The sequence below is a fragment of the Podarcis vaucheri genome (genome assembly GCF_965113315.1).
Source record: "Podarcis vaucheri genome assembly, chromosome: 2".
NCBI lineage: Eukaryota > Metazoa > Chordata > Lepidosauria > Squamata > Lacertidae > Podarcis > Podarcis vaucheri.
Window position 1 is genome coordinate 79371641 of NC_138760.1, and position 24333 is coordinate 79395973.

The following is a 24333-nucleotide window of genomic DNA, read 5'->3' on the forward strand; positions in this document are numbered from 1 at the left end:
ATGCTGTTGGCTATCTGCCTCCATCAGTAGTTTAGCTCCTGCATTCTACACAAGCTAGAGCTTCCAGACCAGGCCCAAGAGCAGCCTCACATAGAGGGCATTGTTGTAATCCACTCTCAAGGTTAACAGAGCATGCACTACAGGGGCCGAGTTATCCCACTTCAGCTGTTGCTGGTCTACCAGATGAAGCTAGTAAAAGGCACTCATAGCCGCAGGTTACTCGGGCCTCTAATGAGAAAGATGCATCCAGATGTACCTCCACACTACATTTTGGCTCCTTTAGAGGGAGTGCAGCTTCACCCAGAACAGGCAAGTAGCCTATATTCTGGACACAGGAACCACCATCCACACAAAAACTCCGTCTTCCCAGGGTTTAAACTCAGTTTTATTGGGTGTCATCCAGTCCACCACTGCATTAAGGCAACAATCTAGCACTTGCACAGCCTCTCCCGATTCAAATATCATGGAGATGTGGAGCTGCATGCCCTCAGAGTACTGATGGCACCATTCTCCATAACACCTAAGGACCACTCCCAACAGCTTCATATTGATAAGCATCAATGTAAAATCTATTTAGCATTGGAGACAGAATTGTGCCTGACGGGGGGCATGAGAGGAGAGGAGGGAAGCCCCATTGTGCTAGCATAACTATTTAGTTGAATCCAGCCCATTATATTCAAAGAGACTATATTGAAAGAGACTTTCACCCTAGTGAGTGTGTTTAAGACAGATACAACTGGTCTGGTGTATTAGTAAACGTCTCTTCCAGAAACTCAGTGGTAATGCATACACTGCAAAGCCATACAGGGAAGGAGTCATATTTTGGTGTTAAGCATTTTTTTTCAGATACATATCATGCAAGAAGAAAGCTGAGTTGCATATTCAACTTACAACATTTACATAAAATATTTGGAATGAAATCCAAATATTTACAACAGAGCACGGCAAAACATAAAAAGATGCAAAAACCAATGGAAGGTGCAATTTAGCTCCATTTTGTGTGTGTGCCAAGTATTTGAACAATAACTGCAACATGTCCACTCATGATGATAGTACTTTCAACAGCTGACAACAAATATCAAAAGTTGTAGCTATCATAAAGGGATTTTGGCTACAATTCTTTTGCAGAACTTTTGCTGTTTAAATCCCACTGAAGCCAAGATGTTGTTAAATTCTTATGCACTATAATACTAGTAAGAAGCTACATGACAGTACTCAGGTCCCTTTTCTACAAGAAATACTACTGGACTTTTAAAATGAGCTTTATGTATTTACTTGCGTGGGAATAACATTAAAACAGCAATGTTAATATGATGGTTTGAGATCTCCTAGTGACAAATAGAATCCATGAGATGTGTTGCTTAATAATTGCCAGTTTGAAAGAAGGCTTTCTGTGGTGATAGGGGTATGTTTTCCCAGAAGTGATAGGCAATGCTAACTCAGCCATTCCAGATAACAGAATGTACTCAAGCATCAGAACCTAGTAGAGAATGGGTTGCTCCATGCAAGGATCATCGTGCATAAAAACTAGAATCATGATGATGGTCACACAATTCAAGCATCAATAAATAAGGAAACTTCTTTGGAAAAATGATAGTTTACATAATTTTTAACTTCATGAGTTTTGGTGATGATAAAAATGATCATGGATTTGTATTGATTCTTCTTATAAATAGCACAATGACAGTGGAAAAAATAATTTGAGTTGTATCATTTAGATGAAAGTGAAAAAATGAGCCTCAACTGCAAAAATTGAATTAAGCAATCAATTTAGATTGGGGGCTACTGCCATAGATCCTTTTTCATTGTTTTTATGAATCTTACTTCTATCATGAATATAAAATTCAAGAAAATCTTAATTTTGAACTCTCGATCTAAGGGATGCATTTCATTGCCACAGTTCATACATTTAGGGAATGAATCGGCTGCCCAGTTCTGAGGCCTGCTTGAGCTGAGCCCCTGCTCCTGTGATTTCTCTCCCTCAGGTGGAGGAGAAATCATGCAAGGAATCCAGTCCATATGTTACATCATCTATGTGGCTGCACAGGAATTTTTTTAGGGTTAACTCACAGGAACTGAATTCCAGCACCTCTTAGGTGGATGGCATTGCCATTGTAAGAGAATGGGGGAGGTGTTCATGCTGAGTTCCAGGACCTCTTTTTCTATAAAAAATAGCACTGTGGTTGCAGGAAACAGGGCACTCTGCATGGAGAAATTTTGCATGTATGAACTGGGGCACAGTGCTGAACAGTTAGTAAGGCCCCAGACAAATAGAAGCCCTTTAAATAATGTCCTTAACTGAGAAAACAATGGCTATTCCTTGAACACATAGCAAGGAATGAGTCACATTTGGTTAACTAGACTAATGGATCACCCACATATCCCTTTAAAACCCTCAAGAGGAGGGGGTCGTTTGGTAGAGAAAACAACAACAACAACTAGGCACTGTTTCTTAGGAGCCACGCAAAACTGTGAGCCAATTTATGCTTGCTTTTCACACTCCCAGTGAAATTAGCATTTATTATTCAGGGAGAATAACACTTCTCAATTTGGGCTAAATGTGGAACAGTTAGGCTCCAGAAGTCCGATCCGGCTCACATTAAACTAGTTAATGGTCCGAGTGATAGAATGTTCTCTATGAACAGCTGAAGTAATTACTTGCAGAACGTCCTGGTGTTTGTTTATTTTAAAACCATTTTTTGAAGTGTTGTGGCTTAGCCAGATTCAAAACACCACTTCCTAGACACCTGATTAAAGATGTTCTGCGCTCTTCCAGTCTCATTGGTACTGGCAGGCATACAATCTCTCTCAGAGACAGGCTGGAGGTTCAGAAATTACTTTGCTCTCTGCTCTTCAGATTTCGTGGGCAGACAGGTGTGTAATGAAGTGTCTTCTTCAAAGCAGGCAGCACTGAGACTTGTGTGGACGGTCAAGAAGCCATACAGAAATATAAATGTGTGTCGAAGCTTTCTGAAACTGAGGTGAAGGGCATCTGAGTCCTAAACATTCATAGTGGTGTATCTCTGCCTTCAACCCCAATATGATGGATATACAACTTAACCCCTTTTGCCTCTTATCCTGTTGCCCATTCTTCTTGTAGCAATGAATTGCTGTAGCAGTTTTAGTAAACTGAGGATGGTTTATATGTCCCTTCATAGTCTTTGTCACCATTCCATTTTCTGTCCCCCTAATATGCCTTAACTACCAAGATAGAAACATTTTATTACAATGCCTGAAATTACTACTCTGTGGGGAGGTTTTTCTTCTTCAGTAAAAAAAATCTCAATGCCTTCACCATGTGGAAATCCCATATCAGTAAAAGGAGTAAAAAAGAAGGGAAGGCCAGGCACAATTCCACATCCAAATCCACACACAGCGCACACATGATCACATCAAAGCAAGCTTGTCACCTGATTCCTTACAGCCTTGGGTTCCATCCCTTTCTCATCCTGAGGCAATCAGAACATACTCTGCAGACTCTGGTTCAAGCACATAAGGATGGCTAATGCCCATTAATAAAGCAAAAGAATGATAACATAAAAGCACATGTTCTGCTTTGTCAAAACACTTCACCAATAAAAGTACTGTACTATTATTACCTGTTCATTGCAAAAGACCTGCTTGCTTCCATCAGTAACTAAAAGGCTTATTTAAGATATTTGAGTGTAAGATCTGCCATCAAATTGCCGTAAGTGCGGGTGTGTGCACACAATTTAAAGCACATTAGGGATGGATGGGAGGAAGGTGCTTCTCTCCCTGCCCCCAAACCAGAATGAGTTCAAAGATGAAACTACACCAGCAAAATTCTTATAATTGTGTGTGTGAGTGCAGCATGGAGGGTAGGTGGAAGAGAGGCGCTGAACCCTCCTGCTTCTTCACTTTTACACCTGAAATGGGTTTTAAACCCTTTCATCTGGTTATGTTTTATCTTGAAGCCTCAGTGGAACAAAAGGAAACTCTGAGAGCCATTAAAGGGTGGCATTCATTTGAACATGTCTTTGGGCCAGAACTACAGTTCTCTGACGTACAGCTCCACCACCATTATGTCTAGTTTGGCCCTAATCTACTCATATGCCTAATGGTGAGACCTAGCAATTACCGGTAACACCTTACAACATCAGGCTCTTCAGGGTGAACCTGGTCAATAGAGTGATTAAATATGCAAGGGCATAATTTGTTGTTTATAAAAAAATTCTCTTTAAATTACTGAAAGAAGTGAAGCCTTATGGCTATCCAGTCTCATTAAAGTCAGAATCTGATCCAAAGCTCTGTGTAAACTATAAACTGTACACAGAGCTCCCATGTGAACAGGGTCTGATCTCCGAGCATGTATTGGAGGTATGTATACAAAACTGTCCTCAGCCTATTATCATTCTCACAGCTAAACTGGAGTATCCCCTCTGTTATATCAGATTCCACTTTCAAGCGCACAAAAGAATCTAGAAAATTATTACCTGCGTCATCTTTAGCTTATTTTCCCAAGTGTTGATCCTTTCCTCAAATGGCTTCTTAAATGGCGAGAAGGACATGCTTTGAGTCATAACAATGTGGTCATCCAGCAGCTGAGAAGCTTCATCAGGACTCTTCAGAATAAATGTTTCTGTTTCTTTATAGGGAACTACATTGAATAGGATGTATTCCCATTCGTGCTCCATCTTATCCAAGGCCTGGGAAATGAGAAGCAATAAATCTTTAGTCCATATTGAACAGCCTTTGCAAAACACTTGCTTCCTTAAAGTGGCAACTAGTGAAAAGTTAATGGAGGTTAATGATCATGGTAACAGACTGAGGCTAGCTATAGAGAGAACAAACAAAGGATGTGGAAATTACTTTCCATCAGAAAACTTGTTTGGGATAATACACAGACAGACAGGTATAGGAGTAATTGCCAACGAGTTCCTTCCAAGCTCAAGTTATCTAGCATTCTCCAGATCTCCCATACATTCCAAACATCATGCCAAATTAAGAAGTACCTATTTTGCTAGCACATTCAGAAAGTCTACCTATTTTTAAAAAACATTATTTTTAGCTGACTAGTGCTTTTGTTAGACATTTTCAGAAATATTTAGGGCAAATGTTAAAATCCCTGGATATGAGGAACAATCAGAAGATAAGCATTCATCTACAGAAAACACTGCAGCATAAAGGATGACACCGCAAGGAAGGTCAGACAGAATGGTCTCCTTACATGCTCAATTGAGTATTCCTTCCCTGCAATCTCAGCTATTTTAGCTATGGTCTCGATGTGATCCTGAAGCTTCATCTCCAGACAGCGTGCAAACGTCAAATTGGCCTTCGGCCTCACATTGATTTTGATCTCTTCAGAAAGCATCTCCCAATGACGGTTGCGCATACCAGGATTGCGTAGACCTTGAATCAGGGGTATGTATGGTCTGAATTCCTCAATCTTGCCACGGATTTCCACTGCAACTTCCTGGCATGCTTAACAAAATATAAATAAATGTACCATCAATCAACAGTTCTAAGGTTACATAATATAGTGCAAATCAGAAACACTGTGTGATATCAGAACAGACTCATTGAAATAAACAGATGTAAGTTACTTAAGTCCACTTGTTTCAATGGGTCTACTCTGACTATGACAAACATATCAGCCATTGTGTGCAGAAACACAAGACTAAATTGTTTGCTTTAGGGAAAGGGTACTGGGCAACACAATGTTACACTATCCAAAGGGAGATGTATGTTGCCCATAATTTGATCCTTATTTGCACGTTTGAATCAATACCATAATATTTTCTTTAATACGTGTATTTGCTCCCTTTTAAGTTATAGGAAAGGTACAAGCTCTGCAAAGAATAGGAGATAATGGTTTGTAGTCAACATTTGTCAGAGCAAGCATTCATGTTTACCCAATCTCCCCTCTCCTCCCCCTACATGCTGTTCTGGGGGTTCTCCCGACATTCCAGATTTGAAGAAGTGGGGAGAAGAGGCAAGGAAGTTCCACTGTGCTTGTACTAGGCAGGAGTGGCTAACTCCCAAGAGACTGTGGTCTACTTACAAAATCAAAAACTGGCAGTGATCTACCCTCATGGGAAGGTGTTCAAGTCAATGTTCCAGTTACAGATAGGTAGTCGTGTTGGTCTGCCATAGTCAAAATAAAAAATTCCTTCCAGTAGCACCTTAAAGACCAACTAAGTTAGTTCTTGGTATGAGCTTTCGTGTGCATGCACACTTCTTCAGATACACAGTGTATCTGAAGAAGTGTGCATGCACACGAAAGCTCATACCAAGAACTAACTTAGTTGGTCTTTAAGGTGCTACTGCAAGTCAATGTTGTTGACCTTTTTTTAGGGAGGAGGAAAGCCCCATTTTTTTAGGGTTTTGGGGCAGAAAGAGGAACAGTCACTCACCAACAAATCACTGAGTGAACTCCATCTTCCATTCTGCAAATTGTGCAACAATGGAGGGCGGGCAAGGGGGCGATTTTGACAATGCTAAGGAAAGGGACCCAGCATGATCTACCAAAACCTCCTGGGGATCTACCAGTAGATCACGATCAACCTGTTGGACATCCCTGTACTAGAGCAACAATGAATACAGTCCATCTGCTTTTAAATGATTAAATTTAGCAAACTGTGATGTACGGGTGTGTAGCCTCCATTTATTCTTGCAATGAAGGACTAACACCCCAGCACTGTCTTTGACAAGATCAGAACATTGTGATATAAGAAAAGCCAATTCTGGAAGACTTGCTCTATTACACAACTGTGTATTTTTAATCCTTCTGCTTTGAATGAGTCACCTTCACTCATACATATTCCTTCAACTCCTCCTCTGTTAAGGTTGATTCACTGCAGCACTTAGAACAGAATTAATTGTTTAGAATAAAATACAAGTCAATAAAAGAAACAAGATTCCCCCACTACGGAATATTTTACAGTGTTAATATGAAGCCATTGTAAATATAATTTTAGAGAAAGTTTGCAGTTCTACTATATCTTTACAATTTCTGAAATGGTTGCAAGGGATGCTAAATCTGTCAGTTTTGATTTCTCTCCATTTCTCATTTCCCCGATATTAATTTCAGTTGATCCCATTTCTGAATCTGTTTGCTTTTTTAAAAAATGACATTTCAAGGCTCTGTAGCTACCTGGAATATCCTTGAACTGTTTCACACACTTGTGCATTGTCTTAAAGGACTCGTTGACATTCTTCTCCAGCTGTTCTGCATCAATTGCAGACAGAGGATCATTCATCCAGCTGTCAGCCCAGCGAAGCCAGTCCGATGCTGTAGTCCAGAGATCATAGAAGGGCTGAAAGTCCTTAACCATCCTGGACAGCTTATCATACTGGAAAAACCAGAATATTACTAACTGCTAATGGGCACATATTCCACAGAAAAATAACCTGTAATGTCTTCCAAGCAATTCCAGTATGCCATCAGGGTATACGTTCACTAGGTTGTTCTCTCGACTTTGTTGGTATAAATAAGTCAGCAGGGAGCCTTGAACTGACTTCATGAGAGTACCTTCTGTTTGTCTAGTGGGCAAGGGACCTTCCCTTTGTTTCTTGGGCACAATATGTGACTATACATCTGCCCAGATCACAATAGTCCCAGAGTTTCCATGTGGGTTGGGTCCAGGCTATCTGAAGGAGCTTGTCGCCCTATGAGACTGCCTGAGCTTTGAGATTTTCCAGGGAGGGTTTTCTCTTGGTCCCACTACCTTCATAGGCACTTTTGGTGAGGACACAAGAGAGAATCTTATTCATGGCTGCTCCCAGATTGCTGAACTCTCTTCCATGGGAGGCTAGGCTGGCCCCCTCTCTGATTTCTTTTTAGCGGCAGGCAAATACTATTTTGTTCAGACAGGCCTTTGGCCACTAACTTGGCTGTTGTGGCAGGATCTTCTAAGGGTGGGTGATGTACTGTGTGTGTGTGTGTGTGTGTGTGTGTGTGTACACTTCTAAATGGTTCGAAGTGTTTACAATGCTGTTTTAAAAGTTACTTTTTCCATTTTTAAAAATATTTATATTAATTGCCTCTTTGTAGTGGTATTTATTTTAATTCATGCTGTGAGCCACCTTGGGAGAAAGGCAGGTTATAAATAAAAGTAACTAAATAAATAGGGAAAGAGAGGAGAAAGGAGAACAGACACACACTCTACAAAAGTGCACACAAACCGTATTATCCTATGTATAAAGGGAACAAAATCCAGTCATTAAACAACAACATTGATTTCAACAGGAAGAACTTGATCATATAACTGCACTCTCATTCAGAACCACGTGACATGCTTCTATTTGACTAGATCACTTCTTCTCTTTCTGTTTGTTTCAAATATTTTATTTTAGTTAGCCATTATTATTACATAACCACAGAAAGATTCCAACACAATTAATTCTGCTATATTAGAGATCTCACACAATTATTAATACCTATTTAAAGCATAAAAATGCAAAAAATATAAACAATTATTTGGATTTCTCCTTATCCTCTATGGAAAAGAAGCAAATACAACGTCTCATTCTTTTTAAAAGTAGCATCTTTAAGTATGTAAATATGGATTGATAATGGTGGAAAATATATATTTATAATAGGTTAAGATGTTGAGCAAGGACAAATGACAGAGGGTAAGAACTTGCTGAATTAAATATCTGAACTGGAATACAAAAAGGGAGGTGTGAGGAGGTCAGGAAACTAGTAAATGAAGTATAAGATATGAAAATATTGATTTCTTTCTTTCTTTCTTTCCTTCTTTTCAACTGTTTTCTATTTTGCATTTTTCACGTGTTTTGTTTTTGTATATTTGTAGCTCTTTTTTCTTTTATTAGGGTTATTCTTTGTCTTTATTTTTTATGTTTAAACTTTGAAACTTTTTATTGTTTGTAAAACTTTAATAAATAGTATATTAAAAAATAAAAATAAAAGTAGCATCTTTAAAATAAAAGATTTTTTAAATAGCATCTTTAAAAACAAAAACAAAAAACCAACAGCAACAAAAAAGTGTTAATTAAATAGCACATTTGGAGTTTTAAGGTTTCAGTAAATAAATTCATTGTATAGAAATTCCTAATCCTCAATAGCTGCTTCTTGCTTCTGAGCTGGGAGCCAAGCCAACAATATAGCTTGCAGCCATACGTTTATGAAAGTTTTGAGATCTCTGCCACATGAATTGCTTCATGAATGCCTTGCATCTTCCAGCTCTTGTTGCATGAGCTCTCCCAAAAAACTGAAATAATTTAATGAAGAGGAGAGGCTAGCATACTGCTTTGCTCTGTGCCAGTTTAGTGAGACCACATGGTTAGAAAATGAAGGTGAGCAACATGGCGGAGTTATAAAGAAAGACTAGCAATATCTGGTGATGTTTCTGCTGTTATCAACAGAGATGCAAAAATTACAGTGAAGGTAGCAAGGGAGCTGGGAACTTACGTTAGTCACTGGCACACCAAAAATCCGTTCCCTGTTGTTGTACAGTAATGCCAATTGCTGGGAGTCCTTCAAATGCTTCTTAATTCTTCTTGCTTCATTGGCTATCTCATGTGCCCGGTTTATATCACTGTGTGCAGAAAACCCTGCAACAGCAATCTGTGAAAGAAAAGCAGTCATAGCAAGCAGGGAGATAGAGCCCATGATACATAACCATAGATTTGGGAGAGGTGGATAGTATATTTTAAGATCCTTTAAAAGGTCATAAATACTGGATAGAATCTTGGTAATAGCAAGTCTCAGATGGCTATGAGTTTTTACCGTGTAAAGTGGAAACACTTCCCTCTCTCCTGGTCACATTGGAACTTGCTAGCTAAGGATGATAATGCACCCTGAGTAATGGACAATCACCCACAACAATGATCTCTATGTCCCTAGGCTCAATGAGGAATAGACCCGGCTAACTCCATGTGTCAAGCTCTTATTTTAGTTCATCCCCAGCTACCCGCTGATGATAGTTGATACTTAAAGTGAGTGTAGAGGATAACTCTGGTGCCCATTATCAGTACCTGAAGACCATCCAGCCGTTCCAAGAAGTTGGTTTGATCCATGAGCTGAATTTTACGGAATCTTTCTTCATCTTCAATGTGCTGCTGCCTTATCAATTCAATCTGTGTGGTGATCTTCAGAGGCCAGCCGCTTGCAGCCCACCTGACAACATAAAGAGAGTCACACAAATGCACCGTGTATCCAATCCTCTGAGATGATCAAAGCTGTAGCTCAGCAACATCTAGTGGGGCACAGGTGCCCCCAAAACCCTGCCTTGCATGTGTGTGCTGAGTCTTACAAATTGGGTGCCTGGGATGCACTATACTACAAATCTGTAATAAAATGCTGGCACCCCTGGGCAACTCTCAAATCCCTGTGAGCACCTTACACCCACACAGAAATACACAGCCTAACAATTTCATGCTGTGCAGCCCCCAAATTCACTGGCTTTTCATGAAAAATAAAACAAAATAAAGGCCTCCGGTTTGCTAAAAGCCTCAGAAACAAGAAGGTTGCTTCAATCCCTGGCCCAGAGGCTGGCACCACCACTGGTTCTGCATTTGAATAAGGTAGTTCAGTGGGCATCTTTTCTGGCGGCCTGAAGAGATTTGCTGAAGCCCTTTGATGTGCAAATAAAGCCCTGAGGCAGAAAATATGGTATCTGAAGCCAAAGGTCTTGCTCTGACTGCAGGGGAAATGCCTTGTGCTTACTTGTCATTGAAGTCATCTTGAGTCAAATTGTAGAGGAAATCCTCCATGACTTCGTATTCTTCCATGACCTTACTTATCAATTCCTATGCAATGACAGAAAGAGAGAGAGGAGCCGACAAGCAGGGCTTTGCTTGCATGATCAAAATTTCATCCCATCTGTGTTATAATATTGTTGCACACAAAAATGCTGCCTGTAAGTCAAATGTCTGGGTATGGTGGCATTCGAGTACAGTGAGAGAGGGATAAGGAATACACTTCTACAGTTCTTCTTAGGTTACAACAACACAGAGGACCCAGCAGGCCTGAGGAGTCTCAAGAAGAACTGGGTAAATGTGTTTTCTGTACTGTAGTGAAGTTATAGCTACTAGAAAAATCATTTCTTGGTCAAGAAAAAGAATGTGGCTTTGTGGGTATTTTGTCAGCCACAAGGACCCTGGGAAAGGGAGTTGTGTATCTTTAAAATCCCAGACTTTTTGGCTCCTTGCCATGAGAGGTTTATGGGAGGAAAGGAGTCCTTGATTAATGAAAGGATTGACACCTGGGTTGGTGGTGTGAATCTCTTCCTCCTTCCCGGAGGCTGTTTGTTGTCCGATTGCTGAGAATTGGGGATCTGGTTAATTTCCACAGGTGGGAGGAAGATTCTTTGATTAGGGTTCAAACTTAAAACTGACCCAGCTGCAAAAGAGTGAGCTGATCAAATTAAGACTCTTGATTGGCTAAAAGTTACGACGCTAAGTCTGAATTTTGGATAAAAGGGTCCCGGGATGTTTTGTTTTTTGCTCTCTGCCATTGCTCTGCAACTTGCAAAGATGCCCGGCTGTAACTTCCATCGTTAGCAGTCGTTTCGTCCTTTTGAAATGGAAATCTTCAAACATGTCCATTACGCAACTGCTTGAAAGGACTATTGACTATTCTAACCATGTTCCTTTGTGAGTATGTAAAGCTAGTGATATTGTACAACGTTGTTATTTTTATGTTTGTAAGACCCATAAGATGTGCCTGTTGATTTTCAACATGTTTTCTGTTATTCTTTTAAAATAAATCCTTTTAGTAGAATCTGCTGATATTTGTGCCTTTTCCGAGGGAATAGCTAAATCCAAGCCTTCCGCTTAGTTACGCTTTACCGTGAGAATTTCTGTCTGCAAGTCTGTGGATCCAGCTTGTAGAGGGGGGGGGAATTGCCAGGTTAATGGGACATACCCTTCTCCCTGGGTGGTGTCTCTGGGTTCCCCTGACTAAAGGGAGTGGTGGCAGCCCTACCGGTGTGATTTCGGCCTGTGGTTTTGAAAAGTAACTCCCTCGCCAACCTGCTCAAGAAACCTGACCTAGCTGGAGAGTTTTATCAGGTGATGGAGGGGTAGTGTGGGCGAGCGGAGCGTTACTACATGTACCTTATTGTTTCATGAAAAAACTTTAATAAAAATCTTAACACAAAAAAGAAAAAGAAAAAAGCAGCAGCACGGGTGGAATTCAACATCATGCTGTGGTGAACATCCCATCAGCAGAAGCTTTGCAGCTTACCTGATGGAACAACCCCTCTCCTCTCTTCCCGGGGGGTTCTTCGACACCTACTCCTGAGCAAATTTCAGGAGGGGGACCAGGGGAGGAGGGGAGCCCTCGTGCAAGGCACATTAAGTGAATCTTGCTCACTGCTTCAGGCTTGAGAACAAACAAGGTACCCAAAGCTTGAGAAGTGCCACAGGCCATTGAAATGGTGTATTAAAATTCCAATCCGGTTACATTAATATGATACCACCCTGGTATGGTTAAGAAGTCAATGTCAATGGGGTCACTGTTAGCCCACAAGTTATTAATATGCAAATATTCAACATCTAAAATTTGTACTGAGCAAAAAGCTTTGAAGCAGGTGTGATAAGCAATCCAAACACAGGCAGGCATTTTAACACCTAGACACCTGCATGCTCTTTAACCGAATTCATGACCATGGTTGGTAGTCAGACAGCTGTCAGCCCAACTTGAAGGCATGATGGTTTACACACACATTCATCCACATACGATAGTGCAGATGCTTAAAAGGTGTATTGGTGAAATTTCATGCACTGAGTTAAGATCTGCTTTCCAGGGATTTTGTTAGCAAACTATGCATGAATAGCATGCATCTGCTTCTTACATCTGCTCCCTAAAATAATGAACTGGGAATTTGTCAACAGCTGTAGAGTTCCTTAATACCTTCAGTGCTACCTGATGAAGTGTTTTTGTAACTACCAACTTGCATCTGCATCTGCTAAGAGAATTTGATTTATTCAAAGCAGCCCACAATTACTGTTCTGGTCAGGATGCGGTACTGGATTAAAAGTTCAGTGATCTGCCCATTATCTACTTCACTCCAATAGTTTGATGCTACACATGCAGCCACTTCTTACCTCCTGCACTTTCTGCTTCTCAGGGATTCCTTTCATCCACTCCCGCAGCTCAGCCAGCTCCTCAATGCTGTTTGGTTTTTCATAAATTTTTCGGCTGATGGCTTTGAAAGCTTCACAGATCTGCAGAAAGAAGTGATGACTCTCTGAATGATAATATTTAAACAAATAGTGAAATCGTTTGATATAACTCAAATGTAATTATAAGAATTCAATGTTCCTTTAAAAACAACAACAACGAAATATGGAAGGGCGTTGGACATATGGAAACAGAGATTCTGACCAGGACAACATCACACCATGTACCTTTCTTAACTAAATATTAGGCAGGGAGGAAACATGGGACGGAGGCAGCCAAACACTCAATGGAATGTGTCCCTGAACTTCAGCTGTGCTTCATCTAAAGTCATCTAGACGATCGTGATGATTGGGATGGCATTGGGGATTAATAAAATGAGAATGGTGTAGCAGATTAGAAATGCTATAAAGAATACTGAAAAAGAAGGTTTTTGCACATGAATATGTTTGAAAGTGGCAATAGGAGAACCATAAACCTTTTTATATGATGCTCTTCCTGTACTGACACATTTGTGCAGAAGCACTTGACTTAACCAGCTGTTAGATCTCACACTAGAACAATCCCCAGTAGTACATATATTTATATATACATGCTAAGAAGAGTTCAAAATTGCTGTTATGACTGCAATTCATTTCTTTTCCTTGTAACTTGTTTGCAATTGTAAACTTCCAGAAACAGCTACAGAATTACTCCTCTGGATGAGTACCAAGTATGAAACTCACATCTTCCACTTGCTCATGTAAATTCTTAGCCAATATATCCAGCATAGTGGTGGCCAACGCTTTGCATTTCTTGGAAAGGTTTTGCCGTACGCCTTCAACGCTGAGATGAAAGGGGCCAATCACCATGCTACCGGGCAAGCTGTTGTCCAGCAACTCCTTTTCTGCCATATGCTTGTTAACGATCTCTCTCACCTCTTGAGCAGGAGGGCACTGCTCCAGATATGGTCTAGAGAAATACAGAATTATTATTAAGAGAAGACTCACCACCACAACACAGGTAAAGACAGGCATACTGCATACTCTGCCAGAATATGATTTCCCACTTGCAGCAGGAACATATAATTTATAAACGGCAAATGTAACCAGTGAAAGGCTTCAAGGCCACTCAACAAATCTGCACTTGCAAAAGCCCTTGGAGATTAGAGGAAGGAAGATCCACAGTCGGAGGAAGTATTGCTTCTGGATACCAGTCACTGGAAGCCACAGGGAGAAGAGTGCTCTGGTGCCCAGGTCCTGCTTGTGGGGTTTCCCACAGGCATCTGTTTGGCCACTGTGAGAACAGGACGCTGGACAAGGTGGGCTATTGGCTTGATCCAGCAGGCTCCTCTTACGGCCTTATGATGGCTCTGACTAAACACAAGGTGGTGGTGGTGATGGAGAGGTCTTTGCTTCTAGCACTTAGGAAGGAAGGAAGATATAAATACCTTCAGGGTAGAATGGCAGTTTAAAAAAACAACTCAAGGGTTCTTAAGGCCAGATTTACCTACTGTGTTCTTTTAGGTGTACACTTAAGGTTTTGAAGTGCACAGTTAAAATGTAAGGTGTGAATACAAGAAACAGGAGCAGCTGTTGCTTGTTGCTCCCTGTTACGTGTATGCTTGGAGGCACCTAGATTTGTTACCCTAGGTGTGTAAAAGCCCCAAGAAAAGAAAACAGGTAGCCAATGACCACACTGATGCTAAAACAACAATGTACAGTGGTACCTCGGGTTACATACGCTTCAGGTTACCTACGCTTCGGGTTACAGACTCCACTAATCCAAAAATAGTTAAGAACTTTGCTTCAGGATGAGAACAGAAATCGTGCCCCGGCGGCACAGCAGCAGCAGGAGGCCCCATTAGTTAAAGTGGTGCTTCAGGTTAAGAACAGTTTCAGGTTAAGAACGGACCTCCGGAATGAATTAAACACTTAACCCGAGATACCACTGTAATCTGTTTCACAGTGTACCTCATGGTACCATGGGCACAGTCCTAAGTTTTCTTCCATGAACAGAACATCATCCTCCCAAATGGGGTTTTCCTACTTCCTTTCCTGAACATCACTTATGGAGACTGGGAGACTCTTGGCAATCATGTGGAATATGACATGGGGGCCTGCAGATAAAAGGTGAGTTGACCAAGTTCCCTCCTACCACGTGCACAGATAAGTAACTTAGGGTCCAGGCCCATGTATTTGGGGGAACTTTGTCTTCTTCAGAACACATTTGCCACTGAAAGTGAAATCAATGCAGAAGGCAGCGCATTAATCTACCCATGCAACTATAGAAAAACCTCTTATGCAAGTCCCTGCTCTTCCCTTTAAAAGCTACATACTTTAGGAGGCTGTTGATATCACGGTTATTCAGTTCCAAGTACTTTTCATAATTCTTGGCATAAGCTTGGAGGGGGATCAGGGCTTTGCGGATACATGTGATGATGGTTTTGCGGAGTTCGATCACAGGTGGCTCATACAGACCCACTGACTCCAGCAACGGTGTGCCACAGATGAACATGTTTTCAAGCACGTGCTGAACAAGGGACAAAAGAACAGCCATTCAGCACAAACTGCTTCTATTTTCTCCTTCAAGTCTGTTGTACAAAACTGAAATCCATCTACTGCTAGACAGTTAATGCTGCTCCTGCTCTTTGTATTGGATACCTCAGTAAAAACCCATGCCAACCCAAGGAACCATAGCCTTAATCATAATACAGGTTACCATATATGTTTACCAGACTTTGTATAAATGAAAGCTTGCAGGGGTCTCAATTTAGAGACCCATCTTTAATGTATGGAGCCCCACTTGAATTTCTGGTCATACTACTTGTGGTTTGCTCCAAATGTTGCCTCACTTGCACTGCAGCTTACCTCTATGAGCTGCTCTTGGCTGAAAGCTGCCTACCCCAGCTTTCAAGAGGTTAGGTATTTTGGATAATCTAGCCTTTAACATGGATTGTAGGCTTTCAAATGATACAACCATGTGCAACTTAGTGTGCTTCAGATTTTTATGAGATCGTGATGTGCACCCTAAACAATACCTGCAGAGATCATTTCAAGGAGGCAGGAGACCCAATATGTAAGACACCTCTTGATGGGAAAAGGACCTCCCACCTTAGCCAAAACCAACAACAGCACATTTCAAAAACTGCAGACAAGCAATCTTTAGGTTATTGTGAAGCTCACTTTAATGATAGCTCTTGAATTAACTCGATTTTGTTATAAAAAGAAGCAAGCCTCTTTTTAAATTGAAGTGATAAGATAAATACACTAAACACATAATCACACATCTCGTACCCTGCCACTACTTCAATGTCGGTATTAACAGCCTCAGGATTTAAAATTGCAACATTATTGCCGGCACTTCTTATTTGAATCTGGCATGTTTTCCTCAATGCTAAAAGTGTTGGCTGAATCATTCTCCTGTTAGCAAAATCCTCCTCCTGCACACCACCCTGTTAAAATCTTTGAGATTTTATGTGCCTGCGCATGAGTTGCTACATGAAATCCGCAGCACAAATCAAACTTCTTCTGACATTTCCCTAACCCAGAAGAGATCAGGATTTGAAATCAAAGCAAATCTTCTATTTCTTGCATCTCACTACACATTAAGTGGAGAATCACATTATCTTCTCCTCCATGGAGAAAAAATAAGTAATTGTCAGCAGGGCTAGACTCTCTTTCCACAGACTTTCATTTTTTAATTTTTTTTTGCAAATTAGAGACACAATACGGTACTGGTTCTGAGAAAGGCTTGTCAATCTTCAATAGCACACTCCAAAGCATTTGTGTTGTGTTTCTCTCCATAATATTGTTATAATGTTCCTGCAATGCAGCCATAATACCCAGATACAACTGTTGACAACCCACAGCTTAGTCTTTTGGTGGAGCAATTCTTATGACCAGTAAGGCTACAATCTTATGCACACTTCCCTAGCAATAAGTCTAATAAACTCTATGGAACTTGCTGCTTCTGGGTACACATATAGGACTGCTCTGGAAAGTCAGCTTTGTAGTGTGCATCTCTAGTAGAAGCATCTATTTTCAGTAAGTGTATAACTTTTTACAGGATGAATCCTATTATTAGGGTGAGAAGGCATTTCAGACTCTTCAAGGTAACTCACTTTCTCCAGTTGTGGTATGGTGTGGGTAGCCCAGATCCCTTTATCAAACAGAGAAACAATTGTTGTCTCAAAATTCTCCAGGGGTGTGCTGAAACGAACACCCGAAGTGTCCAGAGCCAGATCAATTATAAACAGAGGATTTTTCCGTGGCCTACAAAAGGAAGAATATGGAGATCTCTGAGATTGTTATAAATGAATAGCTTCCAGAAACAATGCCTTTGCTACTTTAAAAAAATAGATCAATTACTTCTCAGAAACGCAGCCTAGCTGTGCTTGTGCATTTCCCCTGGAACCAGATGCCCTAAAAGGTGATAAGCAACCACATCTGTATAAACAGGCATAAGTATCAAATTTAGTGGAACAAAGGGAATCGCTATGATCAAAAGGCATGTCAGTATCCTCATCATGCTTGATGAGGTGGAACATTTCCGGGGGGGGGGGGGAGAGCTGTGCTTCACACATTTCAACTTTTCTCATTCCAAACAGACACAGAAACATATTTCATATTCTGGTAACCCAAAATGTACACAGCTGCAATGTAACTAAATTGTCTCTGACCCTTCTGTCAGTACAGTGGTACCTCGCAAGACGAATGCCTCGCAAGCCGAAAAACGCGCAAGATGAAAAAGTTTTCCGTTTTTTGAGTCGTTCCGCAAGACGAATTTCCCTATGGGCTTGCTTCGCAAGATGAAACGTCTTGCGAGTTCTTGCGAGTTTGTTTCCTTTTTCTTAAAGCCGCTAAGCCGCTAATAGCCGCTAAGCCGCTAATAACCATGCTTCGCAAGACGAAAAAAACGCAAGACGAAGACACTTGCGGAACGGATTAATTTCGTCTTGCGAGGCACCACTGTAGAAGAAAAGCATTCTTCTTCCCGATCTTCTTTATGGTACTTGTTTAATATTTGAAGACTGTTGTGTTTTCATATTTTTCCATTCCTTAGTTCAGTGAGTTCTGCTTTCTTCAATACCATGCTTTCTAACCTTAATTATTTTTTAGGTTCACACTGGAGTTTGATTCAATTTGTTTTCATCTGTCTCAAAATGCACACTCCAGACTGGATAACATACTTCAGCTGAGGTCTACTGTTTCAACCCACTTCTCCAATCTGTCAAGAACAATGACTGACATGAATTAAACTTGCTGGATGTTCGTAAGGTCTCTGTTAATATCTACTGTGCCATGCACCCCAAAAAGGATGTGTTCAGACACCACATGTTTTGCAAAAATAGGTTAACACTTATAAAAATACCCTTAATAAAGTGGTCTTTGCATTTCTGGGGCCTACATCCAGGAAGCATGAGCATGCAGCAGAGGTGAAAAGGTAAGGTCCAAAAGGTTTGTTGGCAGCATGCTGCCAGCGGCAGAGCATGTCTTCCCAGGGATGCTTTAGTTGTGATTCCTGCATTGCAGGGGTTGGACTAGATGACCCTCAGGGTTCCTTCCAACTCTACAATCTATGATTCTATAACTCTGGCCCCAAGACCATGCTAAACAGACACAGTAAGATCTTCTAATAAAGCCAATGAATACTAAAGCTATGATGACTTCACTTTGTAACCTACAGACTTTTTGTGATGCCTTTCAGAAGCCAGCAATAACCCCTTAACATGAGAAATATCAGTGCCCAGCAATATCCCAGGGAATGCTGAAGCATGCCAAGGGAGGAGCCATGACTGCAGTGTGATTTTGCACAGTGATACCAATTGATCAAGAGAAAATTCAGAGAAAAAGAACCCTCCCGTTATATGAGAGCACACTGATCAATGCTCTTTTCCTTTTCCACAAAAATAAAACATCTCTCCATTTCTCTCCTTACTTGTATGGGCTGTTAACAAGGTCATCTCCCCACACCATATCTTCAGGGCAATTCAGGACACTGTGGCAGGAATCCAAGAAGAGCTGGGTAAAGTTTACCAGTGAATCTTGGATCAGATAACGTACAGAGTCCTGCAACATAAACTTGATGAGCTCCATCAGCTGATGAAGCTTGGACATCCGGTATACTTCCCACTTAGTCTCATACAAGTTGTACCAGCCTTTGCCTATGTCCCTCAAACTGCTTCTCACGGCTATCTTTAGAGTATTGATCCAAGTATCCTTAAGGAACATTGAAACCTAGATAAAAATAAAACAAAGAATGTCAACTACAGTGCCAAATAACACATCGGCTACATTTTTTTGGAAAGCTGTTTGCCAGTGTGGTGTAGTGGTTAAGAGCAGTAGACTCTTAATCTGGTGAATTGGGTTCACTTCCCTGCTCCTCCACATGAAGCTGCTGGGTGACCTTGGGCTAGTCACACTTCTCTGAAGTCTCTCAGCCTCACTCACCTCACAGAGTGTTTGTTGTGGGGGGGGGAAGGGAAAGGAGAATGTTAGCCGCTTTGAGATTCCTTAGGGTAGTGATAAAGCGGGATATCAAATCCAAACTCCTCCTCTTATTCGTTCTCTATGCATTTGGACACCTCTTAAGATACTGCAACCAAATTTTGCATGATTTGTTCTGAAAATTATGGAGCAGGCTTTTGTCTGAGTTGGGATACAACTAGATGACATTTTTAAAGCAAGATGGTGGACTGCAACTTTCAAAATTGCACTGATTTTAACGACTGATTTTAAAACAGAACTGATTTTTTTTTGTTTTCTTAGAACTCTCAAACAACAGTGGGTACTTTCCACTAATTACATAGAATAGCATTTGGTAAGCAGGAAGATTTCAGGGGTAGCCAGTGTGGTGCCTTTGGGATGTTGCTGGACTACAGCTCCCACCAGTGCCAGCCAGTGTGGCCAAATGGCTAGGGTTATAAGAGTTGTAGTTCAACAACATTTGGAGGGCACCAAGTCAGTTATCCCTGGCCTACTTCAGTAACATTATGAGAATGGTAACAACCATTCCGATAGCAATCTACTATGAAACACATCATGCCTCATAAATTGATTTCAGATTAACAAGTTATTTTTTTTCATGGGAATATAACATTTAAGCTTAAAAACGCACCAGCATAAGACCTTGGTTTTACCAAAACATGACCAGTGCAATTCTTCCAATTATTGTCCTTTTTTTTTTTTTTAAAGAAGCCCCATGCAAAGCTGATGATGTATTTCAAGGTGGAATGGAGAAAAATAGAGCACACTGTATTTTATGGTGAGACAAAGAAAAATAGAATCTTGTCCATTTCTTCATGCAGAGCAGCTTTAAAGATCATATGAAGATAGAACCACTGTGTAAGAAAGGACTTTGAAGGTTATCTGGACAAACACACACGCACAAGGTACAGGATGACAGATGGATGTCGAGATATCTAGGCTCTTTTCAAACACCTCCAGTGAAAGAGACCCCACCTACCACCTCAAGAAGTCTGCTCTACTGTCTGCTTGTACTCAAAAGCTGCTTCCCTGGCACCCTTCCCCCTAAGTCCTTCCGTTCTTATTCCCAGGGGAAATCACCATGCCCATTGCTTCCTGCCCAACTCCCAAATTGCTTTCTGAGGTGAGTTACAGATTAAAGGAAGAAGAAGAATACCAAGAACTAACTTAGTTGGTCTTTAAGGTGCTACTGGAAGGAATTTTTTTATTTAGATTAAAGGAAGTTGGGGTTTTTGGAAACTGTATTGTGCAAGCAATTGGGTTGGATCCTGGTCAAAGTCACTAATTTAGGGATAGTAACACCTATGGAACCCAGGAATGAGAACAGAAAACAGTGTCTGGGAAACGGTGTTGCCTTTTAAAATGCCTGGCTTATTCTCAAGGAGTTTCTAATCCTTCTCACTCCAAAGCAGACTGCATTTAAGAAGTCTGCGGTTAAGCATTATACTCAACCATGAGATCTAAGTGAAGAATGATGGCTGTTTGCCCCACGATTGTTTATTTACAAGAGGGAACTGCAACAAAATGTTACAACATTTGTTCAACATTACATGCTCTATTCAAGAATACCTCATTTTCCTACCAAACCACCCTGGTTTTCTGCTCTATCCTCCCCACACTTCAACAGGCTGACATACTCCATGGCCACTGAGCATCCTTGGCCATCAGTGGACTCTTAAAAGATGTTACCCCACTTATGGTTTCTCCCCTAAAGTATTTTTTCACCTCGACAAATTGCTGATATGCTGTCGTGTGTGGATGGTGCCATTTTGACCACATAAGGCCTAACACTAATAGAATTATTATCACTTTTAATATGTGTGATTACACTTTTATCCCAGCATCTTCCATGGAGCTGATGTACGTGTTTTTTCTCTGCCAATTTTGCCCTTACAGCCACCCTGTGAGTTAGATTAGGCTGAGAGAGAATGACTAGTCCCAATATCATCCAGCAAGATTCTTGGCTGAGAGGAACTATGAACCCAGGTTTCCTCAGGCCTAGTTTGACAATCTAACCATTACATTACAATAGCGCTCTCTCTCTCTCTCTCTCTCTCTCTCTCTCACACACACACACACACACACACACACATTATAGCCACTTACACTTTGCATAGCCACATCTCTGCAAAGAGTATTTCCCTGCTGCTATACCTGTGAAAAGGTCTGTTTCTGGATCTGCTCAAACTCCTCTAGTCGGCCGTACTTAGTCAGGGTTGAATGGAACAGTGACATAGCTGCAGTTTTATTGCACTCATCCCGGACCTGGCACAAAGCCATGATGACTTCTGGCCGTGTCAGGAGGGAGATGAAGCTAAAAGCTTCTTTTTGCTCATTAAATGGGTACTCAGGAACATCAATGCGACCTGGGGACACAAGAAGAGATGTTATTTCTGTAGGAACAGTAATCATGTAGCTGTTCTTGTTAAGCATATGTAATAACCATAAATGCTGAAAAATGCATTTTATTTACTTACAGAGCAATCTACCTCTCCACCCTTGCATCAGAGTGTGTATGTGTGCATATGTGTGAACTAAGCAAAGCTTCTCCTTCCAAAGGTTCCAAAATGTGTATTCTTGAGGCAGTAAGGGACTGATCCAGCCCAGGATTAGTTGGATCCTGAGTCAGTCCCACTGTTGGTGCCCCATTGTTGCACCAGCTCCAGGCTGGCACAGTGGTTGTCCGGCACCCCCTTCCTTTAAAGCAAGGACCACCCCATCGTTGTTGCTCCTCCACCTCACCACACCTCCCCCTGTACCTTTCCTGCCTCACCACTTCTCTTCAAGCAGTGATTAAAAAAAAAAGAAGATTCCTGAGTTGTTCCTTGAGCATGAAGCCTCCAGGCACACAAGGCCCAAGGGCAGTGCCAGAATCACAGGCCATCCCTACTGTAATTTCCAGGTGCAAGCAAGATGACCACATCTCTGTGTCCAGAAAAAAACCCCTAGATCTGTATAAATTATGAAAATTAAACAAATTTGTACATTCCCACTCATTTTGCTTGAAAATGGACAAGGAGTTATGGTCAAGCACTGAAGCCAATCCTCCTGACTAATGGAAATCTTAATTCTCCCTCCCCCCCCCAACTTGCTCACAAGCTTTCAAATATAACTTTGTAGTTCTAACAGCCAAAATCACACTTTCTCAATGCAATGAGATTCTCAGAATGCTATATATTTTCACAGAATTGCAGAATACACATACTCTTGCTTATTGATCACTGTTCCTTGCTCCAGAAGGGTTTGAGGCAAAGGAGTGGCAGCCATCTTGCATGGCATTGCCTCAACCTTGGCTAGTCTAGCTCTGTCCCTCAAAGGATCCATGGCAGCAACTTGTTTGTATCTTAATGGCTGCCACTTGCTCTCGTCACTATCGTCACTATCATTCAACTTCTTTTACTCAGAAAGCTTGGGATGCAAATATATATAAATAGTTTGTATTGTCAGATTTTGTCAGAAGGGAACACGCTAGCACTGATTTATTTTCAATATCTATACATTGCCCAATAACAAAACTTATTTAAGCAGCTTATAAGTAAAATAATTACGACTATAAAATATAATAATATAATATGGGATTGGTTCATCTCCCTTTGCAACATATCAATCATAGTCTAAAGTTAATTGCAAGAAACAGAGTAATTTCCCCCCGGGATGATTTTATACTCTGCTGCTGTCTTTTTCTACTGTGTCACCTACCCTTCTGTGGCACCTTCTCTTCCTCTTTCTCAGGCAGAGTGACATAATAGAACGTCTGAGGCTTGGAAGTGACAATTCTGTCAAAGTTAATCTTGTTCATGGTTCGCTCAAAGTCTAGGGACACTTCTTTCCCCAGGAGCTGCAGCCGCTCTAACATGCTAAGCATAATTAAAAAACTAATTAACAGAATGAACAACGACCTCTCACAATGTTGTGTCTGCATCACTCATATATCTCTATAGTCCCATTTTCATGCCTCCTGTGTTTGCATGTGCTTTGTTTCTTCATTAAAAGTGCTTGTGGCACATTAAGGGAGCTTCATAGTAGACCTGGAATGGGACAGCAGGTGATTCTGAAGGATCAAGGGGCAGTGGGGCAAGTTGTGTGACACCTAGGACTGCATTACATCTGACTAAAGGGAGACATTTAGAAGCAATATTTCCACTCTTCTTTCTCACTCCCCTCCTGACCCATTGTAATTGGCAGTCTGGTGATAACTGTTCCATTTGCATGGAGAAGGCAAAACAAAAAACAATGAGAAGCAACACTAGCAGAAGCAAGCAAAGGCCCTGTCCCGGAAGGGAAGACTGGCAAACACAAGGCCATGAGTCCCGTGGATAAAGTAGTCAGATGATAAGGAAGAACAGTCTAATGCAGTGCCTCAAGGCTGTATTGCTGGGGCAAAGCTGAATAGCAAGTTTCAATAGCCTTATAACCCTAAGAGTTATCTCCTCAGCTTTTAGTCTTTACATGATTTGCCCCAATGGTAAATTATCAAATGCCCAATGGAGATATTAGTTTGTACAGGGCCAGCTCTCTAGCTATTATTATTACTATTATCACAATTTCATATTATTGTCTCTAACTTCTGGAACCAGGATATATTTTCTGGTCTTGGAGCTATTCACAGATAGTCTTTAGCCTTCTTCAAAAACTAATTTTATTGCATTTCACACATCTGTATCTGACTGAGGAAAAAGCTTTCACAGTTCAGTGAGATGAACTGATATATCAATGATACCACTGGCTGATGATTCATCTAGCTCAAAGCGTCTCAAA

General features: G+C 41.0%; 1 protein-coding gene across 1 annotated transcript in view; it reads right to left on the minus strand.

The window, feature by feature from the left end:
- DNAH1 (dynein axonemal heavy chain 1) overlaps positions 1 to 24333 on the minus strand; it is a 115085-nt gene that overhangs the window by 69894 nt on the left and 20858 nt on the right. Inside the window, exons 9-21 of the mRNA XM_082214625.1 lie at positions 23275 to 23432; positions 21730 to 21941; positions 19028 to 19326; positions 17211 to 17361; positions 15426 to 15619; positions 13834 to 14059; positions 13036 to 13155; positions 10652 to 10734; positions 9961 to 10102; positions 9395 to 9550; positions 7115 to 7313; positions 5189 to 5442; positions 4455 to 4667 (exon numbers count right to left, since the gene is read on the minus strand). Coding sequence (XP_082070751.1) covers positions 4455 to 4667; positions 5189 to 5442; positions 7115 to 7313; positions 9395 to 9550; positions 9961 to 10102; positions 10652 to 10734; positions 13036 to 13155; positions 13834 to 14059; positions 15426 to 15619; positions 17211 to 17361; positions 19028 to 19326; positions 21730 to 21941; positions 23275 to 23432 — 2407 coding nt within the window. The remainder of the gene's footprint in view (positions 1 to 4454; positions 4668 to 5188; positions 5443 to 7114; positions 7314 to 9394; positions 9551 to 9960; positions 10103 to 10651; positions 10735 to 13035; positions 13156 to 13833; positions 14060 to 15425; positions 15620 to 17210; positions 17362 to 19027; positions 19327 to 21729; positions 21942 to 23274; positions 23433 to 24333) is intronic.